Source organism: Coregonus clupeaformis, chromosome 33 (assembly GCF_020615455.1).
Source record: "Coregonus clupeaformis isolate EN_2021a chromosome 33, ASM2061545v1, whole genome shotgun sequence".
Taxonomy (NCBI): domain Eukaryota; kingdom Metazoa; phylum Chordata; class Actinopteri; order Salmoniformes; family Salmonidae; genus Coregonus; species Coregonus clupeaformis.
Genome location: NC_059224.1, coordinates 12549034 through 12572828, shown reverse-complemented (window position 1 = coordinate 12572828; position 23795 = coordinate 12549034). Strand labels below are relative to the sequence as shown.

Sequence of the window (23795 nt, the reverse complement as noted above, 5' to 3'; positions counted from 1 at the left end):
TCCATGAACTGGGCCAGTTCGTGCTGTTCGGACCGACCAGTTGCGATTGTGTAATGTGTACTACTGCATGAAACTACACCTTCAGGTGGGTGTTTGGAAGCCCTTTTAGATGGCAGGGAGGACTGGTTCTGATTAGAACACGTGATTTAAAGAGCAGGAACTTACTTCCAAACCATTCACTACTGCCCACAGTTTTCTTCACCATTCAAACACTCGCTGAAGGCACCAAATAAACAAGACCTGCTGCACATGTCAATTTAGTCTCCAAAATTGGTTTATTAATCTTTAAAAAGTACATTATACATGCAAAAGAACAAGAAAAAACAGGAAGGCTTTCCTCTGCGGTGTGTAACTGTCAGGAAGGATGCCCCATCTGTACAGTGTTGCCCGGTCATCACTACCTGGCCATGCAGGAAAGGACAGAAGCATGGCACCTTCTCAACTCACCACAAATAACCCTGGTCTGCTTCAGACAATATGCCAAAACAATGATAAAGGACTTGGCTTAAGCAGAAAAAGAAAACCAGACTAACCTTAAAAAAGGATACTTTGGGATTTTGGCAATGAGTCAGATGAACTAGTGGATAACATTTTTATGTCTGTGTCCAGTATGAAGGAAGTTAGATTTAGTTTCACGAGCAAATGCTAACTAGTGTTAATGCATGTTAGTAGATACCCATAGACTTCCAGTCATTGTGCCAACACTAGTTAGCAGTGGCTCGAGAAACTACCTTTAACTTCCTTCATACTGGACAGACATAAAAATGGTATCCAAAAGTTCATCTGACTCTGGGGAAGTAGATAAAGGGCCTCATTGCCAAATTCCCAAAGCATCCCATTAAACGTAAATTAAGACAATATATCAGACTCCTTTAACGTTCTGACAACGTTACAACCACTTCTGTCCTTTCGAGCATAGCCGTCTAGTGACTACCGCATTTTCCCCGTCCACGGAGAGAAGGGCATGCTGGGTAGGTTTCTGCCGTTAATCGACGGCCACCAGCTCGACCTCGAAGATCAGCTTTGCGTTTGGTGGGATTCTGGTGGTGGGAGAGTTAAGGGATGCACACAGAAACTGTTGCATATCCATTTAATGAGAGACACATTCATATAAAAAGTGTTACAACTAAGAGATAGTTATAAATCCGGCTCAAATTCAATGAGTATCAACAAGGCTATGATAGAGCCATTGTACAGGAGACGACTACTCTGAGGCTTAGCAATCTTCCTGACCATCACTTGTGGTGAAAAACATACCATTAAAGCCAAGACTCATCACTTTCTGCCATCTCCTAATTCAATATTAGCCCATAGTTCCCATGATGTTCCAATGTAAAGGATACTTTGAATCAGGAAGTCCCTTCTTCCCGTAGGCCCATTCTGGCTCAATCTCCAGTTTGGCTGTCTCGCCTTTGCTCATCGTTAGGATACCTTCATCCCACTGAAAACAACATTTCTCATAAGACAATGAAAACTGGTGCATTCCATTGAACAAGGAAATCATAATTATTGCTAAATTGAGGCAATAAAGCACCTTTAGCCATATAAATCAATATGTAATTAATATAATACAGTATCGCTATGGTCTTACCCCTCTGATGACCCGGCCCAGGCCAACTTTGAAGCTCAGTGGCTTGCTCTGTTTCTTCTTTCTGGCAGCTGCAGAGGGGAGGACAGAGGAAACAGTAGAATCATTATTGGTATTACTGAGAGAAAGGTAATTGAGGTAAAGTGAGTATGTGACAGAGTAACAATACGTGTGTGTGTGTGAGAGAGAGAGACCAAGAGGATAAAATTGTGTGTCACAGAGATAGTAAGAGAGAATGCATGCGAGTGAGTAAGTGTGACAGAAGTATGAGAAAGAAAACATACTTGCAGGGATGTTGGTGTCGAACACTGTGCCATCCTCCAGGGAGCCAGTGTACCAACAGCTCACATTGTCTCCCTTCTTAGGGAAGTTAGTCTTGTCTCCTTTCTTCAGCACAGACTTGAAGAACTTAGGAGGACCCTGGGAATTGTAATACATAAGTTACCATTTTAACAGTACAATTCTTCTGACAACCTTCTGAATGTAGAGGAGCAGAAAATTGTAGACTCGTTAAACTTAAAAGCAAAATACAGCACTTTTATCCTGATGCCTATTTCAGTGGAAAGCACTTAATCAAAAGTTTTTCAAACATGGGTTGTGTACATACCTCATCAACGACTTCCACAACTTCTTTGGGCTTGTCGTCGATCTTCACATTTTTCACATGCTCCGTCACATCTTCAATGGGTTCTGAACCTAAAAACCTCTGGTGGTTGCACAAACAAAATACTACATTACAGGAATTCATTATTTAAATTTGAGCCCTCATGTGTCATACGCTTTTTAAAATAGGTATCACATTCAATCCATTCATGTGGTCCACCCTACCTTGCTCTCAAACAAATCGTTGTAGGCAATAATCAGTTGCTCCTTCTTTGCCGTTTTTGCAACATTCTTGATATTTCCCATCAGCTTGTGCTCTGCAAGAAACTGGAAGAGAGAAGTCACTACGTCAGAAGAGTAGTAATTTTGCCACGAACGGAATGAATTACAACTTAAGTCCTTTTGTACACCTGCATTATTTCCTAAATCTGGCAAGAAACACTTTCCTGCGTAGCTTCCCTACTGCCTGGTGCCACAAAAATAACTACTTCACATAGGCCCAAAGGCTGGGGAAAAAAAATACTTTAAATATGTAGCCTTTTCCACATGAACTTGACACGGCATGGTGATAAGCAAAATTAATGGTACTAGCCAGTAAAGACCTGCATACAATGCTGAACTACTACATGCTAGGCTAACAAGCTAGCATCAAGCTAAATTGGCAGCGGTTCGCCAATGCGGAGGTAAACTGATATCACCATGCGTGCGCTCTAAAAGTAAGCAATGGCATTTCAATGAGCGCTGTCACGCCAATGCATGCATGGATCAAACATAAAACATACCGAATGAGCAGAATTGTCCTGAATGAACTTAATAATGTCTTTTTTGGGTAGATCATCACTTTTTAGCTGCTCATCGCTCCACTCTCTGGTCAATTCAGCCGCCATTTTACAAGGCGCACTGCTGAACTTTCACCTCCGCTTTGTAAGGACCTGGGAGGCGCGATGCTTTTACCATGTTTCCTTGCCTTGGTCAGAGAGATAGGGGCAAAGCGAGAGTGACAACTGGGCCCAAAATCTGTCTTCTCCAACAGGTGGCGTTTTTTAGTTTTTTTCTGTCATCAAGCGAGGAGTTTTTGTATGAAGGTCAATGACAGTGTCGAATTTGGTTAACAAAAAATGTAATATTTTTAGTGTGTTGCCCTCTATCCACCATTCATAGTGACAACAATATTGGTAGGTGCATCGTTTGTCTAGATCTGCAATAGGCTAACTAGCAATCATACCACACATAAAATCATTCAAAGCGGCATCAGTTTTTAATATGAACCCAGAAGAACAAATAGCAATAGCTGATAGGCAGCGGAGAGGCCAGGTGCATCATTGCGCATGAAAGAACAGTGAAGAAATGAGACACGCAGCTCAAAAACCTCCCCTATTGATCTTGTTTAGGGACAATACAATTATCCTACCTAGACTAGCCTACAACACCACAATGCAATGAATAATTGCATTATCGTTTTCAAGTGAGTACAACATTCTACTCTAGGCTGCAGTGAAAATGTCATTTGAAAACAGCGCAAAAGCCCTGTGATTTGAATGTTTCATTGCATTTGGAACATTTGTGGGTCTACGCTCAACAGTTTATAAGGTCTAGAAAGGTACAGTAGCAGGCCAGTCTGGCTGTATTGTTACTTCTGATACTGAATGCGCTGTCTGTTGCAGATCATCATTCTCCCAAATCGTCCTATAATAATGTGGCCACATATGCTCTGCCTCCTCTCCAATCGGCGGCTATTCCTTGTGCACCTAGAACCTAACGCTTCAATAGCCTTTAGCCTAAATATTTAGAACTTCTAAATTGTATTACCTTTTATATATGTCATAAACACAACCAGTCACAATGTTTTAATCTGATTAGGTTACTTCAAAAGTCTCCTGTAGGCTTGCACACATTTGTCCAAAATATAATTCCAGCACCCTGCTTGCTGTATTTCTGTGTTTTGAAAGTTATATATCTTGAAAACTTTGATTGCTGACATGCAAAACATTTTGGGACTATATCGACAATTGACTAATTAAATAAATGGGGTGGAGTTTTCCTTTAACCAGGTTTACATCCAACCCTTCTATGTGAGTAAAGTCCATGTTGGATAAAAAATGTCACAACATTATGGGAATGCATGCAGTTTATTAGGCTACAGATGAAATAAGTTATGATGAACTTCACAGGGTGGTGAAAGTGCACGGTAATAAACTTGATGGTCCTTTCAACAAATATCTAGGGTCTTTTTCTGGTGACATGATGATAGATGCTTGGCGGCCATTTGACAAATGAAAATAATCTCGCACTTTTGTCCATAATAATCTCATCATGTAGGCTTTACCAGCACTATATCAGCTAGCTGTTGACTAAAGCGCAAGTGACAATACCAGAGTGGACATGGGAACATTCGCTATACCTTTGCAAATTTTTTTGTGACCAAACCATCAGAGTTGAAAATGGGATGGAAACCCATTTAACTAGTATTTTTTATTTGTTCAGCAAAAGTTATTTTTTTATGTGCGCTACATACTTACACACAGACTTTTACCTGCAACAAGTCAATTTGATGAAAACACAACTCTGATGGGAAAATGTGCATATTGTTTTTATGCAGATTTTTGAATATTTGTATGAAAATCTGTCTCAATTGGATGGAAACCTAGCACTAGGCAACATAATATCACACTCAATTCGTGGAAATATGTACAACAAGTATTTAATCAGATTTCATGCGTTTTTGTGTGGCTTAATTTGTGTGAAAATACACACATTTTTGTGCAACCTAATTCGTAGGAAAATACACACATTTTTGTGCGACTTCATTCATAGGAAAATACATGTTTTTGGGGAAAACTTTGGAACAATCTTTTGAAAGTTATTGGAGCAATGCATTTTGGGCAATGGTGTTCTACACTGCTTTTTTTTGTGTCCCACATTTATTTATATGAAAAAAACAATATTGTTAATCAACCAGGTTGTCACAAAAATACTTAATAGTAGCCTTACGTTTTAAAAATTAATTTATTAATGACAATGATGTTTTCTATGCTTGTTTTTCGCTTAATACTTTGGGATACTGGTGCTATCTCCGATTTTATGAGGGTTGCCAGATTGGAGTAAAAATCTGTATTCTGCAGTTTTTTTTGTTGTGGTATCGATGAAGGTATTTGATTGGTGCAACTGCATGGTATTTGCAACTATAACGAGTCTGGACTATGATCAATTAAGCCATATCAATGCAGTTAAACAGGTTAATGTAAAATAATGAATTATGTTGGCTGACACTTATTTACTTAGGCTATTGTAACAAAGCATTTGCCAGCATTGTAGGCCTATTGCCTCTGCCCAGAGGCCTATTAGGCTTTCATGGCAACGGCCGTTAGAGTTCACTTTGCCACTTATGAGTCCTGGTTAGAGTCCCTGTTGCAGCTTTCACTTTTTTCCGCTACATTGGTGGCAGCGTTGGGATCACGTCCAGCTCACGTCTTGTTATGTGATCTAGTGGTGGGAAGCATTATGTTTTTCAACATTGTGTTGTACATTGTTATATCTAGTGAACAATGGATAAGCAACAATGGGTGTGATGGATAGACGTAATCATTACAAGTGTGATCAAGCCTTACATCAAAGTTGCCTGGAGCTGAATGGAAAGTGCTATGCTCTGACCAGTTATTCAGAAGAAAATCCCCTGTGACTGTCTAATTTACATAAGTTAACTTACCAGTGTGGACCCAAAACAAACACATTCTACACATTTACAAACTACCTGTTTAAAGTGTTATTACAACCATGGTGTTCTTTTGTTACTGAAGCTTACATATCAAATAACCTGACAATGATCCACATCATATGGGTAGACAAATAATGTAAGTGTCTTATGCAGCAAAACACAACTATCTTTTTTTAGGATGCAAACCAGTAGTATGAATCACTGTTGATCCATCCTGTTCTGATCTAATGAAATGGATGTAGGATTTTCTACGACCTAGAATCGAGGCCTTTCCCAGTCATGAAGGACGAAGCTAGGCCCCTCTTGGTTCTCATTGGCGAAGACTGAACTCAAGTTATATGTCAGACTCTCCTATACCACTCCTATACCCAACATGTTATACCCCAGAGGTTGTAAATAAACCCTTTTTAAGGTGCTATAACTTGTATCATTATTATAGGGCTGTGAAACCCGTAGCCGGATGGCTTCAGACTGAGCATTTCTCACCATTTTATAACAGGTAGTGTCCATTTATTTACAGTAGTGTGTTGATTAATTATTGCTTTCTTCAGTGGAAATACAGAATATGTATAAAAATGCCAAATATATCAAAAGCTAAATCAAGCAGAGATTTACAACTATTTAACCAAGTTAATCATTACTGAAACATGCAAACTACAAACATTTAACCAGTTAAAGATATGAATACATGACAACTAGATACAAATATTTTATAGAAAATAATTCAAACAAAATTCAAGATTTGGCTATAACATGAGTACAAACAGTGAGTGTGTGTTTTTTTGAGGGAAGGCCCTCAAAATTGTCAAAGACTCCAGCCACCCTAGTCATAGACTGTTCTCTCTGCTACCGCACGGCAAGCGGTACCAGAGTGCCAAGTCTAGGTCCAAAAGACTTCTCAACAGCTTCTACCCCCAAGCCATAAGACTCCTAAACAGCTAATCATGGCTACCCGGGCTAAATCCATGGCTGTCCTACCTTATCAGAGACTGAAACCAGACTGTGGCCTTTTGCCTCCCTCCTCAAACAAAGTGGAAAGAGCGGCGCCAGGGTTGAACAGAGTTCAGGCTAAACCTTGGTCTCTTTTTGGCTATATTCTTGATTGATTACAGCATGATGGGGTGGGGTTTGTGTATGTTTGAAAGATTAAGTGTGAACCTGTCATGTCCAACAATTAGTCTTCAGGTCAAGGCCGGGAGAGCCGGGGTTGAACAGAGTTTAAACTGAACATGAGTGTTTTTGCATGACAAGGGCGTGATTGATTGTAATAATATTGTTTCTAAACTGAATGACAGTCGAATTTAGCCACCATTATAGACAAAGGAAGTGGGCGGAGCGATAGAGAGCGGGCAACTGAAGAGGGAGAGATTTTAAGCTAGGATGTGTGTGAATGGGACTATATACTGTAGATGGGGGGCAGACAGAGAGAAGGGGGCTACTCTGCAGACTAGCCTGGCTTTGTTGAATTGTAAATAAAGTCAATCTTGATTCTACAAAAACTCTGGAAGAACTTATATTTTTATAAAGTATAGTGACAATTTTCCACATCATAATTGGCGCCCAACATGGGGCTCGAAAGAGATTGTTGAGTGCTTTGCCATCGGAGGAGGTTTTGACGAATCACACAGATACAGTGGCCACTGTTAAATAATGGTAAGCGACGTTCTTACTTTTAGCATAAAAAAGCTGTGTGTTTCGATCAGGCTGAATCTGAGGGTAAGGTACTGAAGGGGTCTCTCCAGCATTAAGGACTAAATTTAGGAAAAGTACAGAGTTTCTGTTGGAATGAGAAATAAGCATGCATGCAATGTTATTGTATATAAGTGTAAATAACTTAAATCCTACGATACCGCTTTGGAGAGCTAAAATTAGCACTCCAGAGGGCTGAATGGGTAGGTGGCTAGCTCTACGGTTACCGCTCTAGCGTGTTTATCATTGTTAGAGGCTGCTCGGGGGTAGGTGGTTAGCCAAGAGTCCCCTACGGTTACCGCTCTAACATGTTTATCTTTGTTAGAGGCTGCTCGGGGGTAGGTGGTACATACATTACTAAAACGGCCTACGGTTACCGCTCTAACGTGTTTATCATTGTTAGAGGCTGCTCGGGGGTAGGTGACGCATCAGCCTGTGGGGGTGATGCACTAATTAGACAGCTAATTGGGTAAAAAAGTAGGTAATCCTGAGTAGGTGACACCATAAATTGGAAGTCGAGCCGGTCATCTCAGGTAGGTGGATGGTTGTGAACAGCCACCAGGGCTTCAAAGTATAGAGAAATAATTTGATAGAGTAGGTCAGCTCATCTCGTACGGTGAATGGTTTGCTTGAGCGGCTGTGAGTCATTCAGTGATTAAGGTGTATGTTTCATCTGTCTCATTCAGGTTGCTCATTTGGTCAGCTTGATCAATTAGCTTTGTTCAATTGTCTGATACATTTGTTCATCCTGCGGGTCATTCTGTCTGATTAATTTAAGCACGAGTGGCTGCTTATCTGTGTGAATGATCGGACAATAAAAATAAATCCTGCAAATAATAGCCTTTTCTGTGTGGTGGGAGTGTCAGGATAGGGACTATATTTGAGGGTACTTGAAGCTTCTAAGGCTGGTGGAGAAAGGGCAAGCCCAATCTTGCATTAGGAAGAGGAGAATTAATAGTATGTGGATATTCTTGTTGGAGGAACAGGTCACATGTACGGGTGTGATCATATGACGTCAACACATTGTATTTCGGCCAAGCTTTTAGGGGTTCATTATATTTGGGAAATTTAGAAGGAGTGTAGGATTGTGGTAAAATGGACCATAGAGAAATGTCAAATGTGATAGGATTAACATTCCAAATTTGGGCACTATTATAGAAGAAAATATTCCTGTAGGTTGTACGAATATTGATTGTGTGTTGGGAAATAGCGTTATGTGAAATGAGAGGCATGTGAATATGGGAATGGGTTTAATCTAAAGTTTGGATAATAAGCTTTTGATGTAATGATATGTTGGGGTTTGTACAAACACTGCTAGTCATAGAATATTGTGAGATGTTAGTTCAGGGAATAGTGACCAATCTATAAGATTCTGGGAGGATTTTATGACTAAGGGGGCAGGGTATAGGTAGTTAAAGTTGTTGTTCTGCTGAAGGTAGAGTATGATGAACTAACTTATTGTAATAAAGAATCATTAGAAATACGAATGGTTTGGTTGATATGAATATATTAATATATGATGAATGTTATGTGCGGGTAATTGATTACTAGAGATTGGATAAAAGTGGAATAATATATAAATGCTGACTTGCACACTCAAAACTACTACGTGAGGGGTGGGAGACAGTACATAGATCATTTGATAGAAATAAGATAAAGCATTATTATAACTATCTATCATTTCGGAGCAGATGTGATATAGTAAAGGAATTTTAGTATATGAGGGGGAAAAAAACATAATCCATTTGATTAAATTCTTTCAATCCGTTTCCAAATCAATAAATGTAGATTTGACTCATTGACTGCTAAGTCATTCCCTTTGAGCTTGTGAGATCTTTGTCCGGTAAAGCTATTTTCTGATAAGTGTGGTATGTGCCAGATACTAAGTGTTAACATATAGACTAATATGTTATAAATTGTGTTCTTACACTGGTACAGTTATGCCCTATGAGAAATGTACAACTGCGCATGTGCGAAAATAAAGAAAGGGCATTTTCCCGCGTTCTGGTTGAATCACCAACGATGAACATGTGTGTTTATTCCTCCGTTAAGTAAGCCGGTATTCCTGTCCTGAAGATGACAGCACCAACAGGTTATGGGCCCAGGAGGGAACATGGAAGCCGATGGAATAGATTATGTTTCGACGGAGATGAAAAAAACTACGAGTTATGGGAGACGAAGTTTTTGGGACACTTGCGTTTGCTAGGGCTAAAGGCCACCATATTGAACGTGGATGAAGATGAAGAAGACGGAGAGAAAAATGAAGAAGCCTACGCCGAATTGATACAGGTTTTGGATGATAAAAGTCTTTCCCTGATAATGAGAGAAGCAGCAGATGATGGGAGAAAAGCGTTGAAGATATTGAGGGAACATTATGCAGGTAAAGGGAAGCCACGTGTGATTAGCCTCTACACTGAGCTAACTTCTCTTCAGAAAGCCAGTGACGAAAGTGTTACGGATTATATCATTCGTGCTGAGGCGGCTATTACAGCACTGAGGAATGCTGAAGAGACTTTAAGTGACGGGCTGTTGATTGCAATGATTCTGAAAGGTTTGCCCGAATCATTTAAGCCGCTTTGCCATCCACATAACGCAGAGTGACGAGCCGACAACTTATGGCAAGTTCAAAACCAAGTTGAGGAGCTATGAAAGCACCGAGAAGTTTAGCGCCATTTCCACTGACGACAACGTGATGAAGGCAAGTAACATTAAAGTTAGCTGGCCAAGAGGAAGAGATAAAGGGACCGAGATAACCTGCTTCAACTGTGGACAGAAAGGGCACAAGGCCCGGGAATGTAGTGTTACTGGAGAGCACAGAGAACGGAGACAGTGGTGTAGTTTTTGCAAGCGCTCCACTCATACTGACGCAAATTGCAGACGAAAAAGAAGAGACAATGTGAAACAAGCAACAGATGCTGAAGGCCACACATTTGCATTCAAAATAAGTGACTGTCAGGTTCGTGGACTGAAACATAAAGGGCTGATGGTTGATACGGGAGCAACGTCACATATAGTCACGGACATCGGGAAGTTTAAGGAGTTTGACGAGACTTTCAAACCGGAAAAACATTCCGTGGAGCTGGCTGACGGAACAAGAACAAATGGTGTCGTGGAGAGGAGAGGTGCAGCGGAGGTTTACCTGAGAGACAACACGGGTCGTCGGGTGAAAACAACGCTGACGAAGGCGCTGTACGTGCCGTCGTTTCCACAGGACATTTTCTCTGTTAAAGCAGCGACAGCCAACGGAGCTTCAGTCAACTTTCGACAGGGGTGTAACAAGCTCATCCACAAGAACGGTACCACTTTTGACATCGAGGAGTACGATAGACTTTACTATCTTAACACTGTAAGTGATGAAAATGATGATGGCTGTCATGGGTGCTATGATATTCACACATGGCACAAAATTCTTGGCCACTGTAATTTTGAGGATGTGTCAAAGTTAGAAAATGTGACAGAGGGAATGAAAATCACAGGTAAGATTGACAAATCTACCCTCAACTGTGAAATCTGCACACAGGGAAAATTTGTTCAGAGCAGAAACAGAGAGCCTGATGAAAAGGCAAAAGCAGCTCTTGAGCTTGTGCACACTGATTTGGCTGGCCCTATTGAGCCAGAGGCGAAAGATGGGTTCAGATATACTCTAGCATTTACGGATGATTATTCAGGGGCAGTTTTTGTGTATTTCCTAAAAGCAAAAAGTGATACTGTAAAAGCTACTGAGAAGTTTATTGCTGATGTGGCCCCTTATGGAAAAATAAAGTGTGTCAGGTCAGATAATGTAAGTCGCTCTGGATAAGAGCGTCTGCTAAATGACTAAAATGTAAATGTAAATAATGGCACAGAGTACACAGCCAAAGAGTTCCAGTCACTGCTCAGTAAGAATGCCATAAGACATGAAACTTCAGCCCCTTACTCACCCCATCAAAATGGGACCGCTGAGAGAAATTGGAGAACACTGTTTGAAATGGCAAGATGCATGCTACTTGAGAGCAACCTACCAAAGAAATTGTGGACATATGCTGTAATGACTGCTGCAGTAATTCGCAATAGGTGTTACAATAAGCGTGTAGGACAGACTCCACACTACATGTTTACTGGGAGAAAGCCTGATCTTTCAAAGATGAAAGAATTTGGATATGTTTGCTATGCATACAGACAGAACAAGAAAAAGTTGGACTCAAGATGTGAAAAGGGTATTTTTGTCGGGTATGATAAAAATAGTCCAGCATACCTAGTCTACTACCCAGACACTGGAAAAGTTCTTAAAAACAGATTAGTCAAGTTCGTTACAAAAGGTGTAGTCGAACGCCAAACTCAGACAGATTTGGAAATGAGTGATGATCTTCATGGGGAGAGATTTCAATCCCCCATGCCAAAAGCCAAGATGGCAGATCAAAATTCGAAGAGACACAAGATGTGCAAATCGAGACTTCAGATAGTCAGAGTCCACGCTATCCAGACAGAGAGAGGAAGAAGCCCCAGTACTTAAAAGACTATGAGTGTAAAGTGAAGTGTGATGACCAGATACCACCTAGTGTTGACTACTGCTACAGAGTAATGTGCAATGCACCACAAACCTTCAAAGAAGCAATGATTTCACCAAAATCAGAGATTTGGGCTACTGCTATGAAGGAGGAGATGGATTCCCTTAGGGAAAATGATACATTCACATTGACCACACTGCCAGAGGGTAAAAAATGCAGTGGGGGGGCAGGTGGGTCTATGCGGTCAAAAACAATTCAGATGAGACTGAGACATACAAGGCAAGATATGTTGCAAAGGGATATAGTCAAGTGGCAGGAATAGACTATAAGGATACTTTTTCTCCAACTGCAAATATGACATCAGTACGTTGTTTGATGCAGCTAGCAGCTCAGTATGACTTAGAGTTACATCAGATGGATGTCAAAACAGCATATCTACATGCTCCTATTGACTGTGAAGTGTACATGGAGCAACCAGAGGGTTTTGAAGTCAGGTCAGATACAGGTGAGCAACTAGTCTGCAAACTGAACAAGTCACTGTACGGCCTGAAACAGTCAGGAAGGAACTGGAACAAAATGTTGCATGATCACCTTAGTGAAAATGGTTTTACACAGAACCCAGCTGATCACTGTGTTTACAACAAACAAACTGCAACAGAAAGGATCATTTTGATAATTTGGGTTGATGATCTAATTATCGCTGCTAGTGATAGTGACTCACTCACAAGTGTAAAAGAAATGTTAAGTGAAAAATTTAAGATGAAAGATCTTGGGAGGCTTAGACATTTCCTAGGCATTGATTTTACACAAAGTGAAGGGAAAATAAAGATGAGCCAAACAAGGTACATAACCAAGATACTGGAAAGGTTTGGTATGTCAGACTGTAAAACAAGGTCAACACCATGTGAACAAAAACAAACTTTGATGGTGATGGTGAACCTATTGATTCAAAAAGGTATCGTGAAGTGATAGGCAGCTTGATATATGTTATGACATGTACAAGACCGGATATCAGTTGGATTGTCAGCAAGCTGTCACAATACCTATCAGAACCAAAAGAGCAACACTGGATAACAGCTAAACATGTGTTGAGGTACTTGAAGGGGACAATGAATCAGGAGTTGTGTTACAAAAAGGGGGGTGGAAAAACTCAACCTCGTAGCATATAGTGATGCTGATTGGGCAGCAGATCAAAGTGACAGACGAAGCATAACAGGGTATTGTTTTAGTTTAACTAAATGTGGACCTGTTATTTCATGGAGGTCTAAGAAGCAGCCAACAGTAGCTTTATCTACATGTGAAGCAGAGTACATGGCACTGGCTGCTACTACACAAGAAAGTTTGTACCTTGTACAGTTATTGGGCCAGATGGATAGTGAGTGCCAATATGCACCAGTAACAATCTTTGACGATAACCAAGGTGCAATTGCTCTGTCAAAGAACCCAGTATGTCGTCAGAGATGTAAACATGTTGACATCAGATATCATTTCATTCGATCTGCGCTCAGTGATGGCAAAATAAGTATTGAATATTGTCCAACGGCAGACATGGTTGCAGATGTTTTGACTAAACCTGTAACGAAGTTCAAAAATGAAAAATTCTTGGGTTATAGGTTTGGAATGTAAACTGACATTTGTGAGATGTATAACTGTAAGCTAAATGTGTTGATAGTTAGGTTGAATACGACTTGTACAGTATAAGAGCAAGTAGGGGTGTTAACATATAGACTAATATGTTATAAATTGTGTTCTTACACTGGTACAGTTATGCCCTATGAGAAATGTACAACTGCGCATGTGCGAAAATAAAGAAAGGGCATTTTCCCGCGTTCTGGTTGAAACACCAACGATGAACATGTGTGTTTATTCCTCCGTTAAGTAAGCCGGTATTCCTGTCCTGAAGATGACAGCACCAACACTAAGACTACAGACCATTATAATTGGAATAAAGGAGGATTTACTTGTCATTTCAATAAAGCATAGATTCTGCATTACTGACTAAAATCTAGATTTTCTGATTATAGTTCAACTATGGTTATGGGTTGTGTAGATTGATAGAACAGTCAGTGTTGATTTTGTGATGTAAGACTGGGATTTAGTAGTTTGTGGGGTTCGAATTGAACGACTCACTTATTCAACAGGAGTAAGAGAGTCCTTTTTTGTGTTGCCTAATGAGTTGATAGTTTAAAAACTAGTGAGAATATAGTTGTAATGTGGACTATTGAATTGAATATGGATATGAATTAAATGTATGCTTGTCATCTATAGCAAGTATTTGTTTTATTACAGTTTTTCTCAATTGCTAAAACACAATTTCTGAAACCTTGCTCCATTTCCTGAAAACATTAAACACAAAACCTAATCTTCAAGCACTATTTACAATACCTCTGACTCCTCTCGCAAAATGAAACATTCTTCTCAAAACAGTTTTACCTGTGTTCAAAATCAAACACTGCTCTCAAATCATAAACAAAGTGATCAAAATGATATAAACTCTCAAGCAGTCAGTAAACAATACACCGAAAAATAGAAAACACATTGTTCAAAACATACAGTTCTCAGGGAGAAGTACATTTTTAATCTCAAAACAAATGTCATATTTTTTCGTCATTGTCTTTTGATGAATGAAATCATGTTCTATCATAGTAGCTCAAAATTGATCAGAAATTACTACTCTGCTTTGTTCTTTGCAATTTTGTTTTTTGTTCTTCCTCCTCCTTGTACCCCTATTTTTACAGTACTGTACCCTGCATCTCACAAACTTGTCCTTTGTCTCTGTGATACCGTAATTCTTGTTCTTTGTTGATATGAACCTGCAACCAGTCAAAATCTATTGAGCAGTCAGTACTGTTAACAAATGGAAAGCACAATGTTCAGGGCCATACAATTTGTCCATTGTACAGTATACAGCCTACAATGCACTGTACTACAGTATACAATACTAAAAGGGACAAAAATCAAAGGAGTAAACGTGATCAATGTGCTTCTTCTTGTCTTTGGGCTGGGTCAGGCCAGAGCACTTCGTCCACATCACAAGCAATATTGTCCCTCCTGAGGCAACGGGGGAAGAAGCCTCTTGTGTGCCATATCCAGCCCTGACATGATTCCTCACCTATATCACCACAGGCTAAATCCATGGCTTGCAGCAGATTTACTCTGGTGTAGGGTTGTCTATCATACACTTTCCATCTCCAAGAGGAGAAAAACTCCTCAATCGGATTCAGGAAAGGCGAGTATGGAGGGAGGTACAAGTTCATAAACTGCCCATTGATGTTAAACCATTCCCTTACCTGAGCAGCTCGGTGGAAACTAACATTGTCCCACACTATCACATAGGTGGGAATGGGATTCTCATTTAGCTCTTGACCCTGCCGCTCTTGAACCTGCTGCTCAAATAAAATATCTCTTAGATTGGCAATAAATCTTAGAAGGTGCTGGGTGTTATATGGCCTGAGTGTAACATGGTGATGTAGAACACCATGGTTGCTGATAGCAGCACAGATTGTGACATTGCCACCTCGTTGACGAGGGACTTCAACAATGGCCCGCTGTCCAATCATGTTTCGGCCTCTCCTTCTCCTCTTTGTTAGATTGAAGCCTGCTTCATCGACAAAGATGAACTCATGGGGTCTGTCCAAGGATTCCAAGTCAAATATTGTCTGTTAGAAATACAATATACTGTATGTAGGATTTTGTAAGTCGTACAGAGACAGTGCTATACTGTAGAGTACAATTAGGCCTACTGTATGCACTTCTGATTCACATACATTGTATGTACTGAAGAGTAATGTCATTCACATAGTATGTGTTAGTACTGTAGACAATCTGGATTACAGTAAATGTTTCTGAATGTACACTTACTTGCACATACTGAGCTCGCAGTTCTTTCACCCTTGGTGAGTTGCGCTCAAAAGGTACTCTGTATACTTGTTTCATTCGCATCCTGTTACGATGGAGGACACGGTCAATTGTGGAAATGCTCACACTGTCGATTCCCTGAAGTGTGTGTTGTCTTGTATCACTCGTTCCTGGATTTCTCTGAGTCGTATTGCATTATCTTGAAGGACCATGCCAACTATAACGGCCTCTTGCTCCCGAGTGAATATAGCTGTCCTTCCACCTGCATGTGGCAGCCTTGCAATTCTACAAAAAGTAGTTGTACAGTTACAAAACATATTCATGCAGTACAATACATACAGTGATTAACTTTACAAATGTCTATTGAAACAGCTGCATATAGTGTAGTACAGTGAATTTGCAATTACAAAAATACAGTAGTATACTGTACCTGTTCTCTTCTCTGAATGTCCTTACTATGGTGGACACAGAAAATCGGCTCAAATTGGGTTGCACTCTAAGTCCTGCTTCCCTCATTGTCAGTCCATGGACAAGAACATGGTCTATGACTGTTGCTCGAATTTCATCAGATACAGTGGGGGAAAAAAAGTATTTAGTCAGCCACCAATTGTGCAAGTTCTCCCACTTAAAAAGATGAGAGAGGCCTGTAATTTTCATCATAGGTACACGTCAACTATGACAGACAAATTGAGGAAAAAAAATCCAGAAAATCACATTGTAGGATTTTTAATGAATTTATTTGCAAATTATGGTGGAAAATAAGTATTTGGTCACCTACAAACAAGCAAGGTTTCTGGCTCTCACAGACCTGTAACTTCTTCTTTAAGAGGCTCCTCTGTCCTCCACTCGTTACCTGTATTAATGGCACCTGTTTGAACTTGTTATCAGTATAAAAGACACCTGTCCACAACCTCAAACAGTCACACTCCAAACTCCACTATGGCCAAGACCAAAGAGCTGTCAAAGGACACCAGAAACAAAATCGTAGACCTGCACCAGGCTGGGAAGACTGAATCTGCAATAGGTAAGCAGCTTGGTTTGAAGAAATCAACTGTGGGAGCAATTATTAGGAAATGGAAGACATACAAGACCACTGATAATCTCCCTCGATCTGGGGCTCCACGCAAGATCTCACCCCGTGGGGTCAAAATGATCACAAGAACGGTGAGCAAAAATCCCAGAACCACACGGGGGGACCTAGGGAATGACCTGCAGAGAGCTGGGACCAAAGTAACAAAGCCTACCATCAGTAACACACTACGCCGCTAGGGACTCAAATCCTGCAGTGCCAGACGTGTCCCCTTGCTTAAGCCAGTACATGTCCAGACCCGTCTGAAGTTTGCTAGAGTGCATTTGGATGATCCAGAAGAGGATTGGGAGAATGTCATATGGTCAGATGAAACCAAAATATAACTTTTTGGTAAAAACTCAACTCGTCGTGTTTGGGGGACAAAGAATGCTGAGTTGCATCCAAAGAACACCATACCTACTGTGAAGCATGGGGGTGGAAACATCATGCTTTGGGGCTGTTTTTCTGCAAAGGGACCAGGACGACTGATCCGTGTAAAGGAAAGAATGAATGGGGCCATGTATCGTGAGATTTTGAGTGAAAACCTCCTTCCATCAGCAAGGGCATTGAAGATGAAACGTGGCTGGGTCTTTCAGCATGACAATGATCCCAAACACACCGCCCGGGCAACGAAGGAGTGGCTTCGTAAGAAGCATTTCAAGGTCCTGGAGTGGCCTAGCCAGTCTCCAGATCTCAACCCCATAGAACATTTTTGGAGGGAGTTCAAAGTCTGTGTTGCCCAGCGACAGCCCCAAAACATCACTGCTCTAGAGGAGATCTGCATGGAGGAATGGGCCAAAATACCAGCAACAGTGTGTGAAAACCTTGTGAAGACTTACAGAAAACGTTTGACCTGTGTCATTGCCAACAAAGGGTATATAACAAAGTATTGAGAAACTTTTGTTATTGACCAAATACTTATTTTCAACCATAATTTGCAAATAAATTCATTAAAAATCCTACAATGTGATTTTCTGGATTTGTTTTCCTCATTTTGTCTGTCATAGTTGACGTGTACCTATGATGAAAATTACAGGCCTCTCTCATCTTTTTAAGTGGGAGAACTTGCACAATTGGTGGCTGACTAAATACTTTTTTCCCCCACTGTATTTCCACTCTTTGTCTTCCTCTTCCTCTTCGTCCTCCTCTTCCTCTTTCTTGCCCTCCTCCTCCTCTTCCTCCTCGTCGCCCACCTCGCATACGCACTTGTCCTCTTCCTGTCACATTGTTTCTTCTATCCATTCTCAGACTTTCTCCTTCCCACCTTCAACAACCTGTTTGCTCTCTGAACTGGCTTATATTGGTTGTGTTGCATCATTTGAAACAGGTTAAATCAATTTTGAGTGGTTGTGTTCAATCAATTACATGTGTTCTCTATTTGTATTTGATTGTTGCCACTTGTGTTTACCAGTATGGATGACATGTACATTAGAGTGCAGAATGTGTTTTGAGAATGAGAATGTGTTTAGAGTTTTGCTGAAAAGTCTAAGTGAGATCTGCAAATTGTGTTTTACCATGTGAAATGGTTTAAGGTATTGACAACAGACTGCATAATTAGCTAAATGAGTCCAGGCAACTGAGAACTTTGTTCAGCCAATGGGTTTTAGTGGTTTTAGCAATTGAGAAAAACTGTAATTAGAGCCTAATCAGAAAGGACAGTTACATAAATGTAATAGCGGACTGGCAATTGCGATAGAGCTGTGGCAATGATTTGAATTGATAACAAAGGAAAGTAATTTACAGTTTTTTTTGATTGCTTAAGCACGATTTTCAAAACAGGGCCCGTGTTTTCAAAACACTACACACAATTAGCACAACCACACACCCAATTAGCAAAACACTACAGATCCTTTGCAAAATTAAACACTCTTGTAAAAACTATACACTTCTTTTTAAAAACCACACTTTGTTACCATATGAAACACACACGTTTCACATTACTATACTCTGTTTGCACGAGTTACACTCTGCTGTGATAAACCTAAAACACTTTTAGCACTTCTACTTCCCTATGATTAGAGTAGGCTACTCTCAACAAAGTACAAATATAATGTAAATTCACCAAACACTACACAAGACCAATGTTGCAGACTGAAGAAACTCATTTATTTCTCAACACGCCCAAAATGTTGACATGGAGATTCATAATACTGTAACCAAACGTCACTTTACGTATTGTAAGTTCAAAAAAATAAAAAATAAATAACTAGACATTGTCTCTTCGCCTAGCTGGATCTGGCCAGATAATTTCATCAACATCGCAGGCAATGTTGTCATTAGCAAGACACCTTGGAAAGAAACGTCTTGAATGACGAATCCATCCTTGCATTGCTGCTACCTCCATCTGGTCACAGGCCTTCTCCATGGCTTGGATGAGGGGTACCTCAGCCTGGAGACGGAGATCATAAACCTTCCACCGCCATGCCGAGAAAAACTATTCTATAGGGTTGAGGAATGGAGAGTATGGTGGAAGATATAGGACGGTGAAATGTGGATGTTGCTGAAACCAGTTCTGAACCAGAGCAGAGCGGTGGAAAGACACATTGTCCCAGACAACAATGTATTGCATATGATCGATTTGATTTGCTGCTGTTATGTTGTGCAATTGGTCCAAGAATGTAAGTATGAGTGCTGTGTTGTAAGGGCCCATATGGGCATGGCGGTGGAGGACCCCATTCTGTGTAATGGCTGCACAGAGTGTTATATTACCCCCACGTTGCCCTGGGACATTGACTATAGCCCTGTGGCCAATGATGTTTCTTCCCCCTCCTTCGTGTTCTCGTCAGGTTGAACCCAGCCTCATCTACGTAAATGAACTCATGCTGGATCTCCTCTCCATCCATTCGTAAAACTCTCTGAAAAACAGTGTCAGGCAAAATTGTGTAGTTCAGTGTAGATCTAGTATACATATTACAGTACAGTAAAAGATTATGAGACAGTATGCAAGATCACACTGCTAAAGTGAATACATACCTCTGCATAATCATGCCGCAGTCGTTTCACCCTTTCGGAATTGCGCCGAAAGGCACTCGATAAATTTGCTTCATTTGAATATGTTTTTTTTTTAGGATGCGTGCCAGTGTTGATGTTGAGACCTGATGGATATCGTTGAAAATGGCGTGGTTATTGACAATGTTAGCTTGGAGCTGCTTGAGTGTTATAGCATTGTTGGCCAAAACCATGTTTACTATCTCCTCTCTTGCTGTTCTATGAACATAGGAGGCCTTCCCCCTTGTCGTCCCTGACCCTCAATCCTATGTAGAAAAAAAAAACAGTATACAATAGTACAGTAATTTCACAGGAAAAGGTAACAGAAGTGCTGATAGTGCATAGAATATAGTACTGTAAGCAGTTACTGAAACCGTGCAGATGTTTTTGATATGATGATATTTTTACAATACCTATTTTCCAGTCGAAATGTTCTCATCACACTTGCCACTGTATATCGGCTTAGATTTGGCTGTACTCGCAGTCCAGCCTCCCTCAGCGTCAGGCCGTGGTTGACAATGTGGTCAACCAGTGTTGCGCGGATCTCATTTGTCAGATTCGGTCCTCTTTGAGCACCTTCTTGTCTTCCTCTTCCTCTTCCTCTTCCTCCCCTTCCTCCTCCTCCTCCTCGTTCTCCTCGTTCTCCTCCTCGTCCTCCTCGTTCTCCTCGTCCTCCTCGTCCTCCTCGTTCTCCTCCTCCTCCTCGTCCTCCTCCTCCTCCTCGTCTTACTCTTTCTCTGACTCTTTCCATTGTGCTTGAAGACCGATGAACTCACCTGCTGCTTTTTATAGTGCTTATACACCTGATTGGTGTGTCTACAATTAAGCAAACGAGTGTTTGCACACCTGATGACTGTGTTGAACCAATTGGTTGGACGGTGTGGTAATTTGACAGTCAGTGCTTTGGTATTGCAAGGACGTGACTTCATGATAGATTTTTGTGTGTAATGTATGTTAAGTGTGTTTAGTGTTTTGCAAATCACTGTGTGTAGAGTTTTGCAACAAGTGTAAGGTTGACAATGTGCTTATAGTTGTGCAAATATGGGCTGATGTTTTGCTTCTTGAGTGTAAGGTTTTGCTAATAGTGTACTACTTTTAATTTTAGTGTGTAAGCAATCCAAAAAAACTGTAATAGGGAAGTTAGAATTTCAGCTGTGAATTGTTTGGGTAGACTGAAAGGAAAGTAATGTATTTTAGTAATATGAATGCAAATATACTATTAGTTATGGGTGGTTTGTGAATAGACTTTACTAATGCCATGTTCTAGTTTGCGGGTAAAAGAGAGACAGTCCAGCAAGTACGAATTGAGCTGTAAGAGACATTTGAAGCAGAAGTCTGAATAGTTGAATGGAAAACATTTATTTGACTAATTCTAATTGCTATTACTTTATTCTATAGTTTGCGTAACACCAGTGACGTATGCAAATAGTTAATGAATTCTAAAACGATAATTTGTTTTCGTTACGTGGACCAGTGGAGTGTAGGTAGTTTTAACTATTATGCTGATGGGATAGCACCAACTTTATGTGGGTTCTAGATTTGTTAAACAACAAGTTTGTATTTTAAACTAAATTAATGCAATAGGCTACAATTACAACATTATCAGAAAAAGGCACAATCTAATGCGAAACAGTTATTACATATGTCATTGATCCAGTAATGATACAAGGATAAGAAGAATATTAAAAGAAAGGCAAGGGATAAAATCTCATTTTTTGGAAAGAAGAAGAGTATGAAGAGATATTAGGAAGAAGAATACCATTAACTGAGGAATATAAAAGCTTTTAGCTGAGAAAGTTAACAGAAATAATTTACCTTGCACCCTAATATAGACACTGAACCACACAGGGAGACCAAAAACACAGGGAGTAGAGATGGCAGGAACACCAGTAGCAATCATGAAGAGAAGGTTCCCAGAAAATAGTAAAGAGATTGGTAAAATCTCTGATAAATGGGAAAAAAGAACCAGGAAACTAGCAACAAAATGGCCAAAGGAGGGAACGTTTGATGTAGCAGTGTGTGAGGAAATGGATGCCCTAATAAAGAACTATAAAACAGGAGAGAAAGAGGAGAAAAGAGAGGGGCCACAGAGCATGGGGGAAAGTACAACCAACGAGGCAAGAGATAGCATATTTGGGGATTTGAGTTTTCGAAGTCACGAAGCATGGTGGGTGTGATCGAGTGGGAGCAGTGTGACTAGGGAAAAGCCTAGGGGTTTAAATCTCATGAGACTTTATTTTGTTTTATGTGCACTGGATTGTGAAATTCACCGGGGAAGGGAGCAGTCACGAGTGATGTTCTTGAGGATTTTCTGAGTGGGGGGATCAGGAGATGTGGACTAATTAATTAAATAGTGTGAGAATTTCGAATTTGAAATTGTTTGGACTGGTTAAGAGGTATCAAAATGGAAACTAATGAAATGTGCACTAGTCCCGAGACTATTAAAAGGCCTGGCCATTTTTGTTTTACTATATGGTTATCAACTTACCACAAACAACCCACTTAGTATGAAATGTTAGCTGTATAGGATTTTTATTTATTTTTATTTTAGGGTTCTTTTCACGGGATAGAAGTGATATATCTTAAAGGGGCAAACACATGTAATTTGAGGTTTTATGTACTGAGTGAGTTTTAAGTAAATACATGTGATTTCTTTTGAAAAGAGCTGTACTAAGGACTTACTGTACACTTGGGATACAAAAAGTATGAAATGTTTTGACGGTTGTTAATGATTAGTCTACTATAGAATGAAACACTTATTTGAACGGTTTGAATGACCTCTTGCCTTTGTCCTGACTTTCTAGTGTGATTTGATCACCCACACTGGAAAACCGAGTGACATAGGATGATGAGTTTAAGGTAATTTATTATACCGAGTTAAGGGTAATTTATAATACTGATATTTATGAAGAAGTTTATAATTTGCAATAATCCTATATATCATTCCAAACAGGACAAGGATGACGTGAGAGAGTTAGTCCTGAATGAGGGATATTCCTTGAATAATGTTATGGGATAAAATTAAGTTAAGATATTCTCAAAGGTTGTCATTTTAATTTAATTTATTATTTTGGTTTAACAGGCAATGTTGTTGTCACGAATTCAGCCGAGGCTGCTCCTCTTCCTTGCTCGGGCAGGCTTCGGTGTTCGTCGTCACCGGAGTACTAGCTGCCACCGATCTATGTTTCTGTGTTCTGTCTATATTGCACACACCTGGTTCCAATTACGATAATTTGTTTCGCTATTTTACCCTCTGGTTCCCTCATGGTGTTGTGCGTGATTGTTCGTTGTTTTGTTGTCATTGACATGTGAGTCGGTATTTTCTTCCCTGCGTGGAAGATATGTTTATTTACTTGTGACAAGTAAAGTACGTCGTTGACTAGTTCTGTGTCCTGCGCCTGACTCCGTCCTACCACTACACACTGACGCATGACAGAATCACGCACCATTATGGAGTCAGCATGTACATCCATTCCTCCAGGATCAGTGGAGGAACGCATCCAGCAGCACTCGACCATGCTACAGACTCTTGGCACAGCCATGGATCGAGTGGTACAGACTATAGAGCGATGGGAGGGGGGGGTTTCTACATCTCCTTCCACTACTATTCACTCCACACCGCTGTCCACCCCTTCACCACCTGGATCCAGTGGGATTCGGCTCTCGCTCCCGAGGGCATATGATGGAACAGCTGCCGGGTGCCAGGGGTTTCTGCTCCAGGTGGAGCTCTACCTGGCAACCATCCACCCGGCTCCCTCGGGATACAAGAGCGTGTCCGCCCTCATCTCCTGTCTGTCG

At 40.5% G+C, this 23795-nt stretch overlaps 1 protein-coding gene across 1 annotated transcript; it reads right to left on the bottom strand.

Moving 5' to 3' along the window:
* Nucleotides 1-623: 623 nt before the first annotated feature.
* On the bottom strand, nt 624-3113 carry LOC121548654 (peptidyl-prolyl cis-trans isomerase FKBP3). Its single transcript, XM_041860172.1, has 7 exons — nt 2974-3113; nt 2417-2518; nt 2196-2294; nt 1873-2008; nt 1592-1659; nt 1344-1441; nt 624-1040 (listed from the first exon to the last, which is right to left on the bottom strand). Exons 1-7 carry the CDS (start codon nt 3076-3078, stop codon nt 986-988), a joined length of 663 nt encoding a protein of 220 aa, XP_041716106.1. The 5' UTR covers nt 3079-3113; the 3' UTR covers nt 624-985.
* Between the last annotated feature and the right edge of the window lie 20682 nt (nt 3114-23795).